We start from the raw sequence: 18,137 nt of genomic DNA on the forward strand, positions 1-18,137 counted from the left end.
GCTAAGAAGGGATTTGGGAGAAGATAAATGTCAGAGATATTAAAGTTGATTACTTTGGGTAGCATGTTATAAATTCCTTCTTGATCTCCACTGTGGAATCTTAAGAAAGTCTGCATTGCCCTCAGATGCTCCTGTGAGTGTGGATTCTTCACAGGATGCTCAATGAGGTATTGACATGTATACCTGGAGGAATATACCACGCAACAGAACTTAGTAGCTGAGACACAGTCTACCTTAGGTGTGCGTGATGCCAAAACCTATGCTGTCAACTGCTCAGCTTATACTGCTGTTGTTTGGCTTCCAAGGAGGGTGGCAGTGGTTCACAAAGTCAGTGGAACAGCTTAAAAATGATTTTGCCCTGAATATGCCAGAATTGTGGAGCTCCTTCTTGAATGGGCTTGTGTTCCAAAACCCGGGGTGTGGACCCAGAGAGTGGAAACACACTCTTTGTTTTCCGTAGTTGCTCCAGAGTAACTCTGCCAGGTTAGTCAACCCCCAAGAGTTCACGTGACTTGACAAAGAAGATAGCCGTGATCCTCCCTATCGTCGCATTCAGCCGTTACCACGGAGTTTATCCTGGGTCCCCCCTGGAATAGGTGACAGGTGATCAGAAGCAGTCCCTCTGGGCGGAACTACAAGCCCAGACAGCCAAACCAAAAGAAAGAAAATGCAGTCTCTGGTGAAGAGCAACGGAGAGAAGCTAAAAGCACAGACCCTGGATATATAAAATGAATGCCCTCAAATCCTCCCATCACCGCCGTCATTGTTATTACTAAGAACAAGTCAGTTGTAGGAGTCAGAAAAGGTCGGTCTCTGTCCCTTCCTTTTCCCCCGAGGCTGCAGTGATGACTGCTCGCCCAGCTTCTGTCCAAACTCCGCTCGCTGCTTCTGGTTCTCTCCGGTCTTCATCTCCTGGCCTCGGTGCCCACTTTTCTCCTTCCGCTGCTAGTCCACTTTCTCCTCTTCCATAGGCCAGCCTTTGGTCTCCTCTTATAATAACCATGGCAGCACAGAGCACGTAGTGTATTGAACTGCCACAGGCAGAGGCCAAACAAGAAAGGGACAAGTATTGACCTCACCTCTGGTTAGCAAGCACCATGTTTCCTTTTTATTTTATATATATATATATATATATTTTTTAGTGAAGTGTAGTTGATTTACAGTGCTGTGTTAATTTCTGCTGTACAGCCAAGTGATTCAGCTATACATATATATATATATATATATTTCCTTTTTTTTACATTCTTTTCCATTATGGTTTATTATAGGATATTGAATATAGGTCTCTGTGCTATGCAGTAGGACCTTGTTGTTTATCCATCCTATATATAAAAGCTTACATCTGCTAACCCCAGCCTCCCACTCTATCCCTTCCCCACCGCCTCCCCCTTGGCAACCACCAGTCTGTTTTCTACATCCGTGATTCTCTTTCTGTTTCGTAGATAGGTTCATTTGTGTCCTACTTTAGATTCCACATATAAGTGATATCATATGGTATTTGTCTTTCTCTTTCTGACTTACTTCACTTAGTATGACATTCTCTAGTTGCATCCATGATGCTGCAAATGGCATTATTTCATTCTTTTTAATGGCAGAGTAATATTCCAGACATCCTTCTAAAAATGCCTTTTCTGTTTTGATTAGCCAGCATCCCATTTTGTGATTTGCCACCAAGAACCCTGACAAATACAGAGATTATGGAAATTGTTAGATCGTAGAAGATTAGAGCCTGAAAGAGAGGGTGGGGTGTCAGGTAAGAGAAGAGCTAATGGAGAGGAAAGAGATGTTCAGACTGAGTAAGACCAGACGTCTAGGGTCAACTCTGAAATGTTTTACTTGTGAGACTCCCAGAAGGTGTGTCAAATCTAGGGGGAGTTTAGTGAAGGGGCAGTGAGTTCATTTGGGGACTTGTGGAAACTGAGTTTTCTGGCGACATCCAGAAGGAGATGTTTCACAGATGGCTGTGCAAATGTCATAGTCAAGGGAAGCGCCTGGGAGTGGGGGCAGAGAGAGAGAGAGAGAGAGAATATGACTGGCCCATGGATGTGGCTGAATTGGAGGGGAAATATATATTGAACAAGGGTTGAAGAGGCCAACAGCAGAATGCAGGAGGATGGTTAGCTTTATATAGTTCTCTCTAGATAAACCTTAGGTAAACCACGAAAAGACAAGGAAGGTAAGAAAAGAAGGGCACTGTTAAGAACTACGGAATGATCAAGCAGAGCAAGTGCTGAAAAGAGACTAAATGGTAACGTGAATTAGTAAGCCAGTGATTCCTTTTGAGAGAGGAGTTTTGGTAGAGTTCCTTAAAGGGGAAAAATGTGTCCCACCTCCTGTGTCGCGTAAATCCACCGCCTCTCCCCTGTCTCCTCTGGGTCTTCTTTCACTAAGTGTATCCCAGTCCACTCCTGAATTTGTAACCTTTCCCACTCTGTTGGCTCCTCTGCAGTAAATGAACATAGCTAAAGTACCCTTTCCACTATTCTCCACTTGTAGAACTCCAGTTCCTCTTTGAAGACTCAGCGTCACCTCCACAGCGGATGTTGCCTAGGACCCAGGTAAGATTTAGACCCCTTTCCTCTCCTGCACTCACAGGGCACCTTGTAAGCCTCCTCTTTTAGCTCTTCCTCAGATAGATTGGTGCTCTCTCTCTGTGTGCCCATCTTTTCCACCACGCTTGTGAGCAGGAACTGTGCCCGAGTCATATTATATTCCTAGTGCCAAGCATAGCGCAGAAAACTTCAAAGAATCCAGGATAATTTGTTGAAAGAATTTGGCTAAAAATTCTTGGCTCTTTTAATTGGGCCATTTGGCTAAAAAGAAATTCCAAAGCTGCATGAATGCTCCCTCCTAGGATGTTTTATTTTAGGTTTATTTCTTGGATTACGGTTCTAAAAAATATTTTAAGGTGGAACTTTTACTTCTCCATCAACTTTATAGAAAAATTAAACTTTGGGGAGAAAGAAAATCATGCCCAGGGAATTAGCGCACAGAAAAAAAAGAGACTAGATCTCCTTGTTGCATGTGGCCTAGTGAATATCAGATATAACATGTTGTAAACCAAAAGTAATGTTACCAAAAAATAAACGTTAAAATACAGATTAAAGGGAAGGAGTCTATTCCTCCTCAGGCAAGGCAGTCGCTTTGCATATTAATGAAACTTAAATGACTCACAGTAAGAAAAATGATTGGAATAGATTGCAGTAACTTAAAAATGAGTACACTTTAAACAGCTTGTGTGATGACTATGTGATTATGGAGAATCAAAATGGCTAGTCCCACTCTGATGCTCCCAGCAGAGAGATGACTGCTGGCCCTTAATTAACAAAGCCACACGTGGAGCCCAGGAAGCTGTAGACACAAAGAAAGTTGACAGGTTGACTTTGTGAAATACGCAAAGATGTCAGTCTGGAAGGTGACAACTACAATTCCGGGGCGTGTGAGGGTTAGGGATGTGTATAAAATCTTATAAACATCCAAGCCATTCTAGAATATTCACTGAAAGTGACAAGAAAATGGAAGGAAACGGGAAAAGACAAAGAGCTGCATAAAGACAGGTGAAAAGTTTAAAATATTTGCTGGCTTGAGATGACTTCGGGGCTTGTGGCAAATTACTGTAAAACATGGCTTGGCAAAGATTTCCTGAAACGTTTTAGGCTTTGCCGGCCCCAGGGTCTTTGTTGCAACGTATGCAGCCACAGACAATAGGTAATTGATTGGGTGCGGCAGTGTTCCAGTAAAACTTTGTTTATCAAAACCCTTGGGGACCAGACTTGGCTTGCAGACTGTAGTTTGCCAACCCGTACTCTAAAAACACCAGTTTGTGACAAAACAGCGCATTGCGCAAAAGCTAGTATGTAAATATGTGTGTGTGATCGATAATTGTTGGTTCAATCATTGTTGTTCGGGTTTTTATTGTGCTTGGTATGTTTTTCTTGTGCTTGGCCCGGTACTCACATGAGGGTATGGCTGAGTGAGTTGGTTAAATCGAGGCATCAGTGTTATTTTCCAGCGTCCCAGGCGATTCCAAGGTGCAGCCACCACGTTTAACAAATAGGATGCTGAAGAATGCTACGCAAAATTCAATGTGCCTATTATTCATCACCTGGGGTCCTGTTAAAATGCAGGTTCTGATTCAGTAGGTCTGAGGTAGAGCTTGGGATTTTGCATTTCTAACAAAGTGTCAGATGACACTGACCTGCAGGTCCAGGGACCACATTTTGAGTAGCAAGGTGCTTGCACTGGCTTTCAATACCTGGGATGTCTTGGTCCTGCCCCTGAGACTGATGTAATTGGTCCTGGAGGTGGCCTGGGCATCGAGAGCTCTACAAACTCCCAGGTGGCTCTAAGGTGCGGCAAAGCTTGAGAACCTCTGTGCTCAATCCAGTGCGTGGTGACCTAAATTTTCGTTATTATGTTATCAGTAGCCCTGTTGGCCATTCTCCCCTTCCAATCCACCCATTCCTGTCCTTTTCAGGTCCAAACCTCCAGAAGATGGGTGGGATCAGGATTAGCTTTTCATCCTTTCAGTCTTTGCCACCTCTGAGGAGTGGACTGTAGTTCAGGATGGAAAGAGGAGGGAGGCTCAGGCCACCTGGGTCGGGGAAGAATAAGCAGAACAGTTGTTCTAGGGGCCGAGTTAAAGGGGAGGCTGGTTGAGACAAATGGGGAATTACCACAGAGGGTTGTCACGGCAAAACTCACCTCCAGGCTTGGGCCTGAGCTTGGGGCACTGAAAACAGCCATCTACCCTCCTGAAGCCTGGCAGCAACTGGCAGCCAAGCAGCTGGGAAGGATTTCTCCTTCTTGATATGCAGAATGACACAGTTGGTCGAAATGCAAGAGAGACCCCTAGTGGCAAAGTATAAAGGTGAAATCCTTTCATCAACAAGTCATAAACACCACAAATGAACTTAGCAGTAAGTGAGTGATAATGATGGTAATGATGATAAATGGTGGCTTACAAATAATATATGTCCTATATGTGCCAGGCACTGTTGTAAGTATTTAGAAAACATTAACTCATTTAATCTCAGCAACCCAGTGGGTTTGATGGTTTTTAAAAAATTTAGTTGATTGACAATATGTTTGTGGTGTACAGCAGAGTGATTCAGTTATACATATGTATTCTTTTTCATATTCTTTTTTCTTATTGTTTATTACAAGATATGGAATATAGTTCCCTGTGCTGTACAGGAGGTCGTTGTTGTTTATCTGTTTTGTGTAGAGTAGCTTGTATCTGCGAATCCCAAACTCCTAATTTATACCGCCTCCCCCCTTCACCTTTGGTAACCATAAGTTTGTTTTCTATGTCTGTGAGTCTGTTTTTGTTTTGTAAATAAGTTCATTTGTATCATATTTTAGGTTCCACATATACGTGATATCATATGACATTTGTCTTTCTCTGTCTGACTTAACTTCACTTAGTATGATAATCGCTAGGTCCATCCGTGTTGCTGCAAATGGCATTCTTTCATTCTTTTTTATGGCTGAGTAATAGTCCATTGTATACATATACCACATCTTCTTTATCCACTCCTCTGTCGATGGCCACTTAGGTTGCTTCCATGTCTTGGCTGTTGTAAATAGTGCCGCTATGAACACTGGGGTGCATGTATGTTTACGAATTATAGTTTTCTACAGATATATGCCCAGGAGTGGGGTTGCTGGATCATGCTGTAGCTCTATTTTTCGATGTTTAAGAAACCTACAGACTGTTCTCCACAGTGGCTGCATCAATTTACATTCCCACCAACAGTGTAGGAGTGTTCCCTTTTCTCCAAACTCTCTCCAGCATTTGTCGTTTGTAGATTTTCTGATGATGCCCATTCTAACTGGTGGGAGGTGATACCTCATTGTACTTTTGATTTGCATTTCTCTCAGAATTAGTGATGTTGACCATCTTTTCCTGTGCTTCTTGGCCATCTGTATGTCTTCTTTGGAGAAATGTCTTCTGCCCATTTTTTGATAGGGTTGTTTTTTTGTTGTTGTTGTTATTGACTTGTATGAGCTGTTTGTATATTTTGAATATTAAGCCCTTGTCAGTCGCATCATTTGCAAATATTTTCTCCAACGGGGTTGACACTTTTATTATCCCTGTTTTACATATGAGGAAACTGAGGTGCAGAGAAGTGAAATAACATGCCCAAGTTCCCCCAATTTAGGAAGTGGCTCAACTGGGATTTGAATCCAGTCAACCTGTGGTGAAGGATCCAAGACAGCGAACTGCTTCTCCAAAACAGGAGAGTAAGAAGGATCTTCAGTCAATTTATAGTTGTAAACACTCACAAACAGCTGCTCAGCCAGTGCTTCCTGATATCTAGAGGAGAACAGTATATACATATGTATGTGTGTATATATATATATATATATATATATATATATATATATACACATACACACATAGAGAGAGAGAGAGAGATAGACTGTATCAGAGAGACAGCAGGGACTTCAAAGGAGACAGAGAAAGAGTGAAAAAAAACAAATTTGACTAAAAAGAGTAAAGGGGGAAATACCATTCAACACCATTTTCTGGAAACTAAACTCAAAGGACCATAATCCTCATTTTTAAGAAAGTATTGAAGCACCGTTATAGGGAAATGTAGAAAAAAATGACTCCTTAGCTAAACTTGTTCATATTTCAGTAAATGTTAAAAGCAATCTAGTAACTCTAAAATGACTCAAGCTACTCATGTGTCTTTGAATATAGGATACGAAGTCTGAAAATTTCTAACTCTGACCTTTGTAAACTATACACGACACAGAAGAAACAATATGTTTTGAGTATTTTTTCTCAGACCTAGACAACTTTAGGGTTTACATGGGAACAGATTTCATCAGCTCAAATAGAGAATGGACTGAGAGAAGAGTTTCAAAATGGGAATAGAAAAGACAAAACCAAACCAAACATAGAAAAGCAGGTCTGTCGTTTCCTTGGGAAATCCTTTTACTGGGAAATAATTGTCTTTCTGCCTATAGTCAAGAAGACAAGGTAATAGGCTCACGCCTCTCCACATCGAGAAGGGAGAAAGCAGAGACCACACTGAGAGTAAGAACAGGCTGATTTTGAGAGAAACTCTGAGCAGACACAGGTGGCCACGGTCTGGAATGAGGCAGTGGTCTGAGTGGGACCAGCAGCTCTCTAGGTGTTCCAGTGTCTCATCCCATCCTCTGAGTGTTGGCTGCTCTGGGTTTGGGGCCGCCTGTGCCATGATCTCTCTACTTCCTTTCTGGTGAGCTTATCTACTCCATGACCTCAACCCATCTATGTATATTGTATAGGCTAATATGTCCCACATGTATTTTTCCAAACCTGACATCCCCCTGAGCTCCAGATTCGTTTTTCTGGCTACCTGCATGACAGTTCCTCTTGGGTATCTAATAGGCATCTCAGATTTTACATGACACGCCTTGCCAGCCCCTCGAGTCCCCCTGCAAACACCCCCAGATTAATAAATAGCACGACCATCAGCCAGAGTGTTCAAATCCAAACTTGAGCCTAGATTATTTTCGTCATTTCCCGTTCCTCACCTCTGGTCCATAAAGCAGATCCTGTAGACTCATCCAGTTCATCTGAAATCTGTCTGCATCTCTTCATTTCCTGTACCAGCACCGCAGTTCAAGCCCCCATTGTGTCTCTGGGCTGCTACAGTGATCTCTTAACTGGTCTTTCAGCTTCAACTGTCCTCATCCTCTACATTCTTCAAAGCAGCCAGAGTCAGAGTAACTTGGCTTCACCTTCAGAGAGCTATATTCTACTTGATATTCAATATCACAAATTGACCTCAGCCTGGACCTTATATTTTTCAGTCCTTCTATTGAGGTAATTTGGGGTTTGGGGTACCATGTTACCTTAATGGAAGAAAGAGTACAGTAGAAACACCTACATGTGCACGTGTTGTAAGGGCAGTCTGCATGTCCAGCATGGTGACTAGGGAGTCACCCCTATGTTTGTGTGCAGGCCAGCCTGAGGCTCAGTTACCATTATCACTGTTGCTCAGGGTGAGCTTGTGAAAGAGGGACCCTGCCAAGCTGGCTTCTGGGGTCTCCATCTTGCTTCCCAGAATGAACAAACACTAACATTTACATATTTTAGTGAACTCAGAGTTTTCAGGTAAAGTTGAAGGACCCTTTACTTTAATCCCTGTCCCATCCCATTCCTCCAGAAGCAACGCTACTGTGATTTTTATACCGTGTTTTTATACTCCTGCTATTCGCAGGCACCCGCATTCAGCAGGGCCTCACCTCACCACCCCCCATATACCCACATTGTTTATAAGGGGAAGATGGATTTTGCACTTTCCAGGGCCCCATGGAATGCCTTCTCCCTCCCTCTGTGGAGATCCTGAGCTGCATGTGGGTGTGGCATGGGTGGGTGGAGAGCCTCCTGGATACCTGTTTTACAAAGTGAGCGATTTGCACACAGGAACCAAGGAGAGACCTTTATTTCTTTAGGAACCAAATAACTTTATTGGAAGAAACGGAAAAAGTGGAAGAAAAAAACTTAAGTGTTAACGTAAAGTCCAGGAAAAGAGAGTCCTGCGCTTGTTGCAAAAAAAAAAAAAAAAAAAAAACCAAAAACTTAAGCGAACTTCTCTGCAAGGGCAGTATTGCCGTCTGCATGGCAGGCACGGTGACCAGGGCTCTGGTCACCCCGTGGCTCTGGGGAGGTCCAGTCCAGGCTCAGTTCTTGTCGCTGTCGCCCAGGGTGAGCTTGTCAAAGAGGGACTCTGCCAGGTCGACATCCGGGGCCTCCATCATGCTCAGGGTGGTGACATGACCCTCCAGCTCTCCGATGAACGCCACCTGCTGGCTGAGGTAGTGAGTTGCTAGGAAGTGGCGCAGGTGGGGGTCGCTCTTGTCGGTGGCCAGCTGGTGCAGGTGGAGCAGGCTCTGGTTCACGCGGTTCTCCAGGAACAAGGCGTACTTCATGGCCTGGAGGCCGCTGTTCCACTTGTCACTGACTGGCTTCCTGATGTCTTGGAAGTTGAGGCGGCCCCCGCGCTGGTTCTGCAGGCGCATCAGGCCCTGGGCCCGCCCGCTGTGCTCGTGGGAGCGGCGCAGGAAGAACCGGGTGAAGTGCTTCAAGGCCACGTCGTCGCGGTCAAGGTAAAAGGCCACGGCCAGGCACACGAAGGAGGCGTGGAGCTCCAGGGTGAAATGGCTGTTGACGGCGGCCTCGCAGTCGGGGTGGTAGTTCTGGCGCACCTGCGAGGGCGGCGCTTGCTTCATGGTGGACAGCACGGGCATCGTGGCGGGCGTGAAGGCCAAGGTGAAGGCGAAGCCGCGGGGCCTGCGGTCGCTGCCTCGGAGCGTTCCCATGTGGTCGAAGAGGGCGGCCGCTCTGGGACAGACCGGAAATGGTGTCCGTTACGGGAGTTAGGCGGTGGGCTTGTGGTTCTGTTGCCTGAAGTGGTCGCGTGGGGTGGGCGGGGCACGGACGCTGCTCCCACGTTCCATCACAGCCTGGGTGAGGCAGGGTGACTTTGACCTGCGCACCTGGTATCTATTAAGTTTTTAACTTTGCAAAAATACTTGTTTCCAAGGACTTTCTCTTGTTCTCTAATTGCACCCTCTTGTAGCACCCTGTTCTCATTTTATAAACCCATTGTCTTCCTTAAAATTCTGAGAATATGAATTTGTAATTTTTGGTACTGTTCTCTTCCGTTTCCTGTATTATAGTTGTTTTTTTCTCCAGAAATAGTCCTGTTTGTTCATCATGATCTTCTCTTTGACTTTCCTCAAATATCTGGCAAACATTTGTCCATTCGTATCTGGGAGTAAAGGAGTCATGTGATCAGCCAAGGTAACTAGCATGGATCTGATCTACAGTTGGGACGCCCATTTCACTAAGAGTCTTCTCCTCTGAATGGAGGGGCTCAGTGTGTCAGTTAGGGAGTCTTTTCTATTCGGGGTACATGGTGTGGAGCTTGTAGGTAAGATAGGGAGCATCCCAAGTGCCAATAAGCTTGGCATCTTCTGACATTAGAAGACTTTCGTGTATCTCTTCTGTAATAGATTGTGTCGTTCTGTTTTGTTTCTTCCTCTTCTGCTGAGCGGGTCTGCGGTTATCTGAAACCTGCTCTCGTATGGGTTCCCTTCCTGAGCCTTAGAATGACATAAGGAGACTATCACCCCATCGCCTGCACCACCACTGTGCACTGGATCTTGGTCAGAACAAAAAATAAAGATGTACTGTCTTAGGCCAGCAAGACTTGGGATATTTGTGACAGAAGTTAGCCTACCCTGACTAGTTCCCCAAAGGAAGTTCTGGATGACTACAGGTTATAAGCCGTTGTAAGCTTATAGCATTTCCTCTTGGTGCAAATGCAGATCCCAAACTTAAACAGTCTAGATAGAGCCGAATCATCATGCTCTTATTTCTTTTGCTAAATTCACCAATAATATATGTCAGTCCTGCTCCCTTTTTCCCTCCTGGAGAGTGGAATGAAAAATCCCTCAAAGACCCATGAAGCACAAGGAGTAAGTTTTTCCATTTCCCTCAGTGCTGGGGAACAAACCCAGGCTGGTCCTCAGGTGCCCGGCCTTAAGCCGACAACAGGAGGCATAAGGGGTGGGACTGGGACTGGCTGACCCCTGAACCAGTCAGCTGTGGTGAGGGAGATGTGGGTCACGTAGGAACGGGGGCGCCCCCGGAACCACAGAACTGGAGGATGTGTTTGTGTGGGGCAGCTCCCCCGAAGAGGAGGATACTGGTCCAGAGCTGGCAGCGGAGCTCGGGAGATGGTCCAGGGATTGTCCCAGTTAGCCTTCCGTGTTGGAGTGTGAGGGCTGTAGACTGGAGGGAGTCCCAGACCTGTGTGTGTCTCCTCCACCACACAGCACGCCGGGCGCTTAGCACCTCATTTGCTGAGCAGTTCCTCGCCTTTGGAAAAGAGGAGAGAGAGAGAAAGGAGCAACAACAGTGGGCTCAGAAAGGCCTGGAACAACCAGTTTGAGACATCTGTGGGGGTGGAAGATGGCTTCAGCTCCCAAACGCAGCCTCTGGAGTCCCTGGGGCAGGGTTGCCTGGCAGTGCTCTCCATGAAGGCCAGGGTTCGGGAGCCTGGCCGCAGTGAGCACCAGTTAACCAAGGGGACCAGGGCGCCAGTCCCAGTGAAAGATTTGATGAGTCCTCACCAGACCCGGTGATTCCCTGCCTTCTCACTAATCCTCGCCATTCCGTGAGGGAGGATTGTTTTTATCATCTCCCGCACGAGGAAACTGAACTCTGCGATATAAACTTCTTGTGCAAGACGATGTGGAAACTGGAGTAAAGTCAGATCTGACTCTCAGCTACACCCCTAGTGACCTCAGTCAATAAAATGGGGTATACACAGGACACTGTGTCATGTGTTTTCTTGAGGCCTCTCCCAGGTTTACATAATGAGAGAACAAAGAGGTGCGGACAGACGGCTTTCTGATTCTGTAGCAGCTCAGTTACCCCCCTGCCCCCCTTCTCGGCACAGTCCTGACCTTCGGCGAGGCCAGCTTTCCCGTACCCAGCCATACAGGACAGTCTCTTCTTGCTCAGCTTCTACTAGGAAAGAAGCTTAAGTAAATTTTTTTAAAATTTATGAAGGACCACAGTTTGAGAGGGAACAAAACTTTTCCTCAGCAGGCCGCCAAGCCCCTGAGCACGGCCGGGACGAGGGCGTTGAAGCTGGGCATCACTCCTGTCCTGTGCCTCCTGGCCAACCCCTCCAGCTGGGTTGTTCGTGATTTACATACTGCTGGTCTCATGGATAGGTGACATTTCCTCTTCAGTTTGTGATCTCTCATCCTCTTTCAATGGGGGTCATCAATATTTCATCCTAGGGTTAGAACAGAGACCTGGGTTTCCTTTCCACGTAGACTACAATCAGTTTTCTAGAGAATTATTGAGCACCTCTCTCCCAAACTCCTGTCCCTTGGTCGATTCTCCACATAACCATTGACACGTGTGTATGCTTCTTTCCAACCGGAGTGTACTTTGTGAGGTCTTATGAAGAGCACCACCCGTCTCGCTCTCTCCACAGTGTGATGCACGTAAACCCGCCAAAATTGCTTACTGGTTCTGTGTACCTCTTTGGCGTAACTAAACCACATTTCTCCAATGTGGACCCTAACGCTTCACACCTGATTTTTAATCGGGGGGCGGGGAGGGGTAGGGCTGAGAGGTCAGAAAACCACCCATGTTGTGCATTTAGTGGCCAGCAGTGGACTCAGACCCATTTCTTATAGAAACGAGCGCAAAGAGCAGTGGGGATCATCACTGGTCCTCAGTGCTTTCCTGATCGTTATTTTATGATTGAGCACGTGTTGTTCAAAAATCCAATACCTCAGTTGTACTTTTTAATCCCGAAGGAGTTCTAATGATTCCTCTGTTCCATGAGGCCAGAGACTGTGACTCCCTTGTGGAGCCTTCTAGTCTAGCTGTGGTCCTGTGATTACTGACTGCTTCTCAGATGCACCGTTTGACCCAAGGAGGGGTGAGGAAGAACTGCTACAGGAGGAAGGTAAACAACACAAGTCTTGGGGGTGGACTCAGCCTCTCAGTTAGTGACGCTATTGTCCAGAAATGCCTGGGGCCCTCACCTGGGCCATACTGCTTGAGGCAGCCCTCACAGACATTTCCCCTTTGGGAGCCAGTATTGTGATTGGACCCGCCCCCCCCCACCACCACCTTGCGGTTCGTATTATGATTGCAAGACGCAGTTGAGTGACAACCACCAGGGAAGTTTGAAAAAAAAAACATGGTTTATGACTCACAGGTCCTGGAGGACACATGGCATGCGTGGAGCCACACAGCGAGGTCATGGGTAAATCGAGAGTACGTGTGCAGGCCTGGGGTCCTTTATTGGGGTCTAGCATGGGATGCCTGGGGTTTCCCAGGTTCAGTCTTTATTGGTGAATTTAAAACATGAGCGGGAATGAAAATGCCAGAAGGGAAAAACAAGTGGTCAGATGGTCAGTTCCCTAAGTGGACCAGAGATCTCCGAAACAAAGGAAACTTCTGAGGCGGGGCCGCCTGGCTCTTCCTCTAGTCCTGTAGCTGGCAGTGTGTTTATTCAAGATAGCTGTCTTTGAAGTGGGTGCCTAGGCAATCCGAAGCTTAAGCTCAGGCACTTGCATTACAAAAACAAAACAAAACAAAACCCAACTGTCTGGTGCTTACACTATATTTACATAAAGATGCCCTATCTTATTGTACATCCTCCAGGGCAAGGATTGGTTACAAAAATGGCTGAGGGAGCAAGAGTGTCCTTCAAATGCGTAAGTCTGCTCTATGGTTTTTCTTCCAGTTTTACTGAGATATAATTGACAGTGTAGCGCTGAGAAGGTTGAGATGTACAGCATAATTGTTTGACTTACATGGATCATGGAGTGAGTACCAGTATGAGTTAGCATGAATCATCTCATATAGATACAAGGGAAAAAAAATGTTTTTCCTCGTGATGAGAACACTTAGGATTTACTCTTAACAACTTTCATGTATACTATACAGCAGTGTTAATTATATTCATCATGTTGTATATTACATCCCCAGTACTTATTTATCTTAAAGCTGGAAGTTTTCACTTTGTGACCGTCTTCATCCAATTTCCTCTCCCCACATGCCCCACCTCTGGTAACCACAAATCTAATCTCTTTTTCTGTGAGTTATTTTGTTTTGATTCCATATATAGGTAAGATTATACAGTATTTGTCTTTCTCTGACTGATTTCACTTAGCACAAGGCCCTCAAGGTCTATTCATGTTGTCACAAATGGCAGGATTTCCTCCTTCTTTATGGCTGAAGAATATTGCGTTGTATATATGTATCCCATGCCTTTGTCCATCTACAGATGAAAGGATACCATTTAGGTTGTTTCCATGTCTTGGCTATTGCAAATAATGCTGCTCTGAACATGGGGTGTGGGGTAGGGACAGATATCTCTTCAACATAGTGTTTTCACTTCCTTCTGATGTATTCCCAGAAGTGGAATTGCTGGATCATGTGGTTGTTAATTTTTCTGAGGAATCTCCATACTGTTTTCCATAGTGGCTGTAGCAATTCGTAATTTCACCATCAGTGCATAAGGGTTCCCTTTACTCCACATGCCTGGTGGCATTCCTTATCTCTTGTCTTTTTGATGCTAGCCATTCTAACAGGTGGGAGGTGATAGTGCATGTGGTTTTGATTTGCATTGCCCTAATGCTGTTGAACATGTTTTCACATGCCTGTTGGTCATTCATATATCTTCTTTGTCAAAATGTCTATTCCAGTCCCTTGCCCATTTTTTAGTTGGATTGTTTGTATGCTATTGAGTTGTATGGGTTCTTTACATATTTTGGATATTAACCCCATATCAGATATTTGGTTTGCCAGTATTTTTTCCCATTCCATAGGTTGTCTTTTCATTTTGTTGGTTGTTTCTGTTGCTCAGCAGCTTTTCAGTTTGATGTAATCCCACTTATTTATTTATTTTTTAAATTTTGTTTGCTTGCGCTTTAAGTGTCATGTACAAAAAATTCATTGCCAATACCCATGTTAAGGAGCTTTTTTCCTACGTTTACTTGTAGTAGTTTTATGGTTTCTGGGTTTACATTAAAGTCTTTAATCTATTTCCAGTTAATTTTTGTGAGTGGTGTAAGATAGGGGTGTAATTTCATTCTTTTACACGTGAAGATCCACTTTTCCCAGCCACATTTATTGACGAGACTGTCTTTTCTCCACGGAGTATTGTTGCCTCCCTTGTCAAATATTACTTGACCATATGTATTTGGGTTTATTTCTGGGTTCTTGATTCTGTTTCAGTGGTCGAGGTGTCTCTTTTTATGCCAGCACCGTAGTGTATTGATGACAGTAGCTTTACAACATAGCTTGAATTCAGGAAGTGTGATGCCTCCTGGTTTGTTCTTTTTCAGGATTGCTTTGACTATTCAGGGTCCTTTTTGGGTCCATCTGAATGTTAGGATTGTTGCTTCTATTTCTGTAAAAACTGCCATTGGACTCTTGGTATGGATTGCATTAAATCTATGGATGGCTTTGGGTATTATGGAAAGTTTAACAATATTAATTCTTCCAATCTATGAACAAGGAGTCTCTTTCCATTTATTTATGTCATCTTTGATTTTGTTCGTCAATGTCTCATAGTTTTCAGTGTAGAGACCTTTTGCCTGCTCCGGCTGTATTTTTTCCTAAGTATTTTATTGTTTTTGATGCTCTTGTAAGTGGGATCATTTTCTTTGCTTCATTTTCAGATAATTCTTTGTTAGTGTATAGAGACGCTACTGAGTTTTGCATGTTAAATTTGAATCCTACAACTTTATGGAATTTATTGATTAGATGGTAAGTTTTTTGGTGGAGTCTTTAGGAATTTTTTTAGATATAAAATCATGTCATCTGCAAATAGAGACAATTTTACTTTTTCCTTTAAAATTCGGATGCATTTTATTTGTTTTCCTTGCCTGATTGCCCTGGCGAAACCATCCAGTACTATGTTGAATAGAAGTGGTGAGAGTGGACACCCTTGTCTTATTTCTAATCTTAGAGGAAAGCTTTCAACCTTTCAACCTTTATTCTTATATTAGCTGTTAGCTTGTCAACATTATGACCGTGTTATGTATTGTTATTAAGTTGAGGTAAATTCTTTCAATACCTACTGTGTTAAGAGTTTTTTGTTTTTTAATCATGAACAGATGTTGAATTTCATCAAATGCTATTTCTGCATCTATTGAGTTGATCATATGATTTTTATTTTTCATTCTATTAATGTGAGGTATCACACTGATTAGTGTGGATGTGTTGCAACATGCCTACCTCTCAAGATAAATCCCACTTGATCATGGTGAATGGTCTTTGTAATGTGCTGCTGAGTTGAGTTTGATAGTATTTTATTGAGAATTTTGAATCTATATTTATCAGGTATATTGGCCTGTAATTTTCTTTATTGGTGGTGTCCTTTTCTGGCTTTGGTACAAGGGTGATGTTGGCCTCGTAAAATGAGCTTGAGAGTGTTTCCTCCTCCTCTCTGATTTTTTTTGGAAGAGTTTGGGAAATATTGGCATTAATTTTTTATTTTTAAAAATTTTATTGGAGTATAGTTGATTTACAATGTTGTGTTAATTTCAGGTGTACAGCAAAGTGATTCAGTTATACATGTACAGACATGTATTCTTTTTCAAATTCTTTTCCCATTTAGGTTATTGCAGAATACTGAGTACAGTTCCCTGTGCTATACAGTAGGTCCTTGTTGCTTATCTTTTTAAAATATAGTAGTGTGCATGTATGTGACCGCCAAACTCCCAGTTTATCCCTGAGCCGCACCTTTCCCCTTTGGTAACAACAGGCTTGTGTTCTAGGTCTGTGAGTCTGTTTCTGCTTTATGCATAAGTTCATTTGTATCTTTTTTTTAGATTCCGCATATAAGCGATGTCATATGATATTTGTCTTTCTCTGTCTGACTTACTTCACTATTGAAGTAAGTATAAAGTATGATAATCCCCAGGTTCACGCATGTTGCTGCAAGTGGCATTATTTCATTCTTTTTTTGTTTGTTTTTTGAAGATGTTGGGGGTAGGAGTTTATTAACTCATTTATTTATTTTTGCTGTGTTGGGTCTTCGTTTCTGTGCCAGGGCTTTCTCTAGTTGTGGCAAGCGGGGGCCACTCTTCATCGCGGTGCGCGGGCCTCTCACTATCGCGGCCTCTCTTGTTGTGGAGCAAGGCTCCAGACGCGCAGGCTCAGTAGTTGTGGCTCACGGGCCTAGTTGCTCCGCGGCATATGGGATCCTCCCAGACCAGGGCTCGAACCCGTGTCCCCTGCATTGGCAGGCAGATACTCAACCACTGCGCCACCAGGGAAGCCCCTATTTCATTCTTTTCAATGGCTGAGTAGTATTCCATCGTAGATGTATGTACCACATCTTCCTTATCCAGTCATCTGCTGATGTACATTTAGGTTGTTTCCATGTCTTGGCTATTGTAAATAGTGCCGCAGTGAACATTGGGGTGCATGTATCCTTTTGAACCATGACTAACTTTACTGTTGTGTTTGGGTTCCTTATTCTTTTTTGTGTGTGTATCTATTGCAGATTTTCAGTTTGTGGTTACCATGAGGTTTTGACATAGCAGTCTATATACAAATAGGTTGTTTTATGTTGCCGGTCTTTGAATTTCAAATGCATTTCCAATATCCTGCATTTGTACTCTCCTGTTCTCACGATTGCTGGTTTTGATATCATGCTTGTGTGTGGATGATTTCTTACCTTTACTTTATGTTTACCTTTACCGGTGAGCTTTCCCATTCGTAACTTTCTTGATTCTAGTTGTGGCCTTTTCTTCTCCTCCTAGAGAAGTTCCTTTAGGATTTCTTGTCAAGCTGGTTTTGTGGTGCTGAATTCTCTTAGCATTTGCTTGTCTGTAAAGCTTTTGATTTCTCTGTCGAATATGAACGAGAGCCTTGCTGGGTAGAGTATTCTTGGCTGCAGGTTTTCCCCTTTTATCACTTTAAATGTATTGTGCCACTCGTTTCTGGCCTGCAGGGTTTCTGCTGAAAAATCAGCTGTTAACTTTATGGGGATCCCCTTGTATGTTATTTGTTGCTCTTCTCTTGTTGCTTTTAATGTTTTTTCTTTGTATTTACTTTTTGTCAGTTTGATTAACATGTGTCTCAGCATGCTCCTCCGTGTGCTTATCTTGCATGGGACTCCCTGCGCTTCCTGGGCTTGAGTGAGTGTTTCCTTTCTCATGTTAGGAAAGTTTTGGGCTATATTCTCTTCAAATATTTTCTCAGCCCCTTTGTCTCTCTATCCTCCTTCTGGGACCCCTGTAATGGAAATGTTGGTGTGTTTAGTGTTGTCCCCGAGGTCTCTGAGAGTGTCCTCATTTCTTTTCATTTTTTTTCTTTATTCTGTTCTATGGCAGTGCTTTCCACCATTCTGTCTTCAAGCTCACTTATTTGTTCTTCTGCCTCAATTATTCTGCTACCGATTTCTTCTAATGTGGTTTTCTTTTTAGTTACTGTGCTCTTCATCTCTGTTGGTTTGTTCTTTAAATCTTCTAGTTCTTTGTTAAACATCTCTTGTATCTTCTCGATCTGTACCTCCATTCTTTTTCCGAGATCTTGCATCGTCTTTGCTGTCATTACTCTAAATTCTTTTTCAGATAGGTTG

At 43.7% G+C, this 18,137-nt stretch overlaps 1 protein-coding gene and 1 long non-coding RNA gene across 2 annotated transcripts in view; one reads left to right on the forward strand and one right to left on the reverse strand.

Moving 5' to 3' along the window:
• Positions 1-18,137, forward strand: part of LOC309796906 — a 109,748-nt gene that overhangs the window by 20,443 nt on the left and 71,168 nt on the right. Inside the window, exon 2 of the long non-coding RNA XR_014292520.1 lies at positions 2,497-2,558. This is a non-coding gene — a long non-coding RNA (uncharacterized lncRNA). The remainder of the gene's footprint in view (positions 1-2,496; positions 2,559-18,137) is intronic.
• LOC309796905 (ferritin heavy chain-like) lies at positions 8,683-9,367 on the reverse strand (the record flags this gene model as incomplete). Its single annotated transcript, XM_082610311.1, has 1 exon — positions 8,683-9,367. Exon 1 carries the CDS (start codon positions 9,319-9,321, stop codon positions 8,683-8,685), a length of 639 nt encoding a protein of 212 aa, XP_082466437.1. The 5' UTR covers positions 9,322-9,367.

This window comes from Mesoplodon mirus (assembly GCF_964341445.2).
Source record: "Mesoplodon mirus genome assembly, chromosome: X".
NCBI classification, from domain to species: Eukaryota; Metazoa; Chordata; class Mammalia; order Artiodactyla; family Ziphiidae; genus Mesoplodon; species Mesoplodon mirus.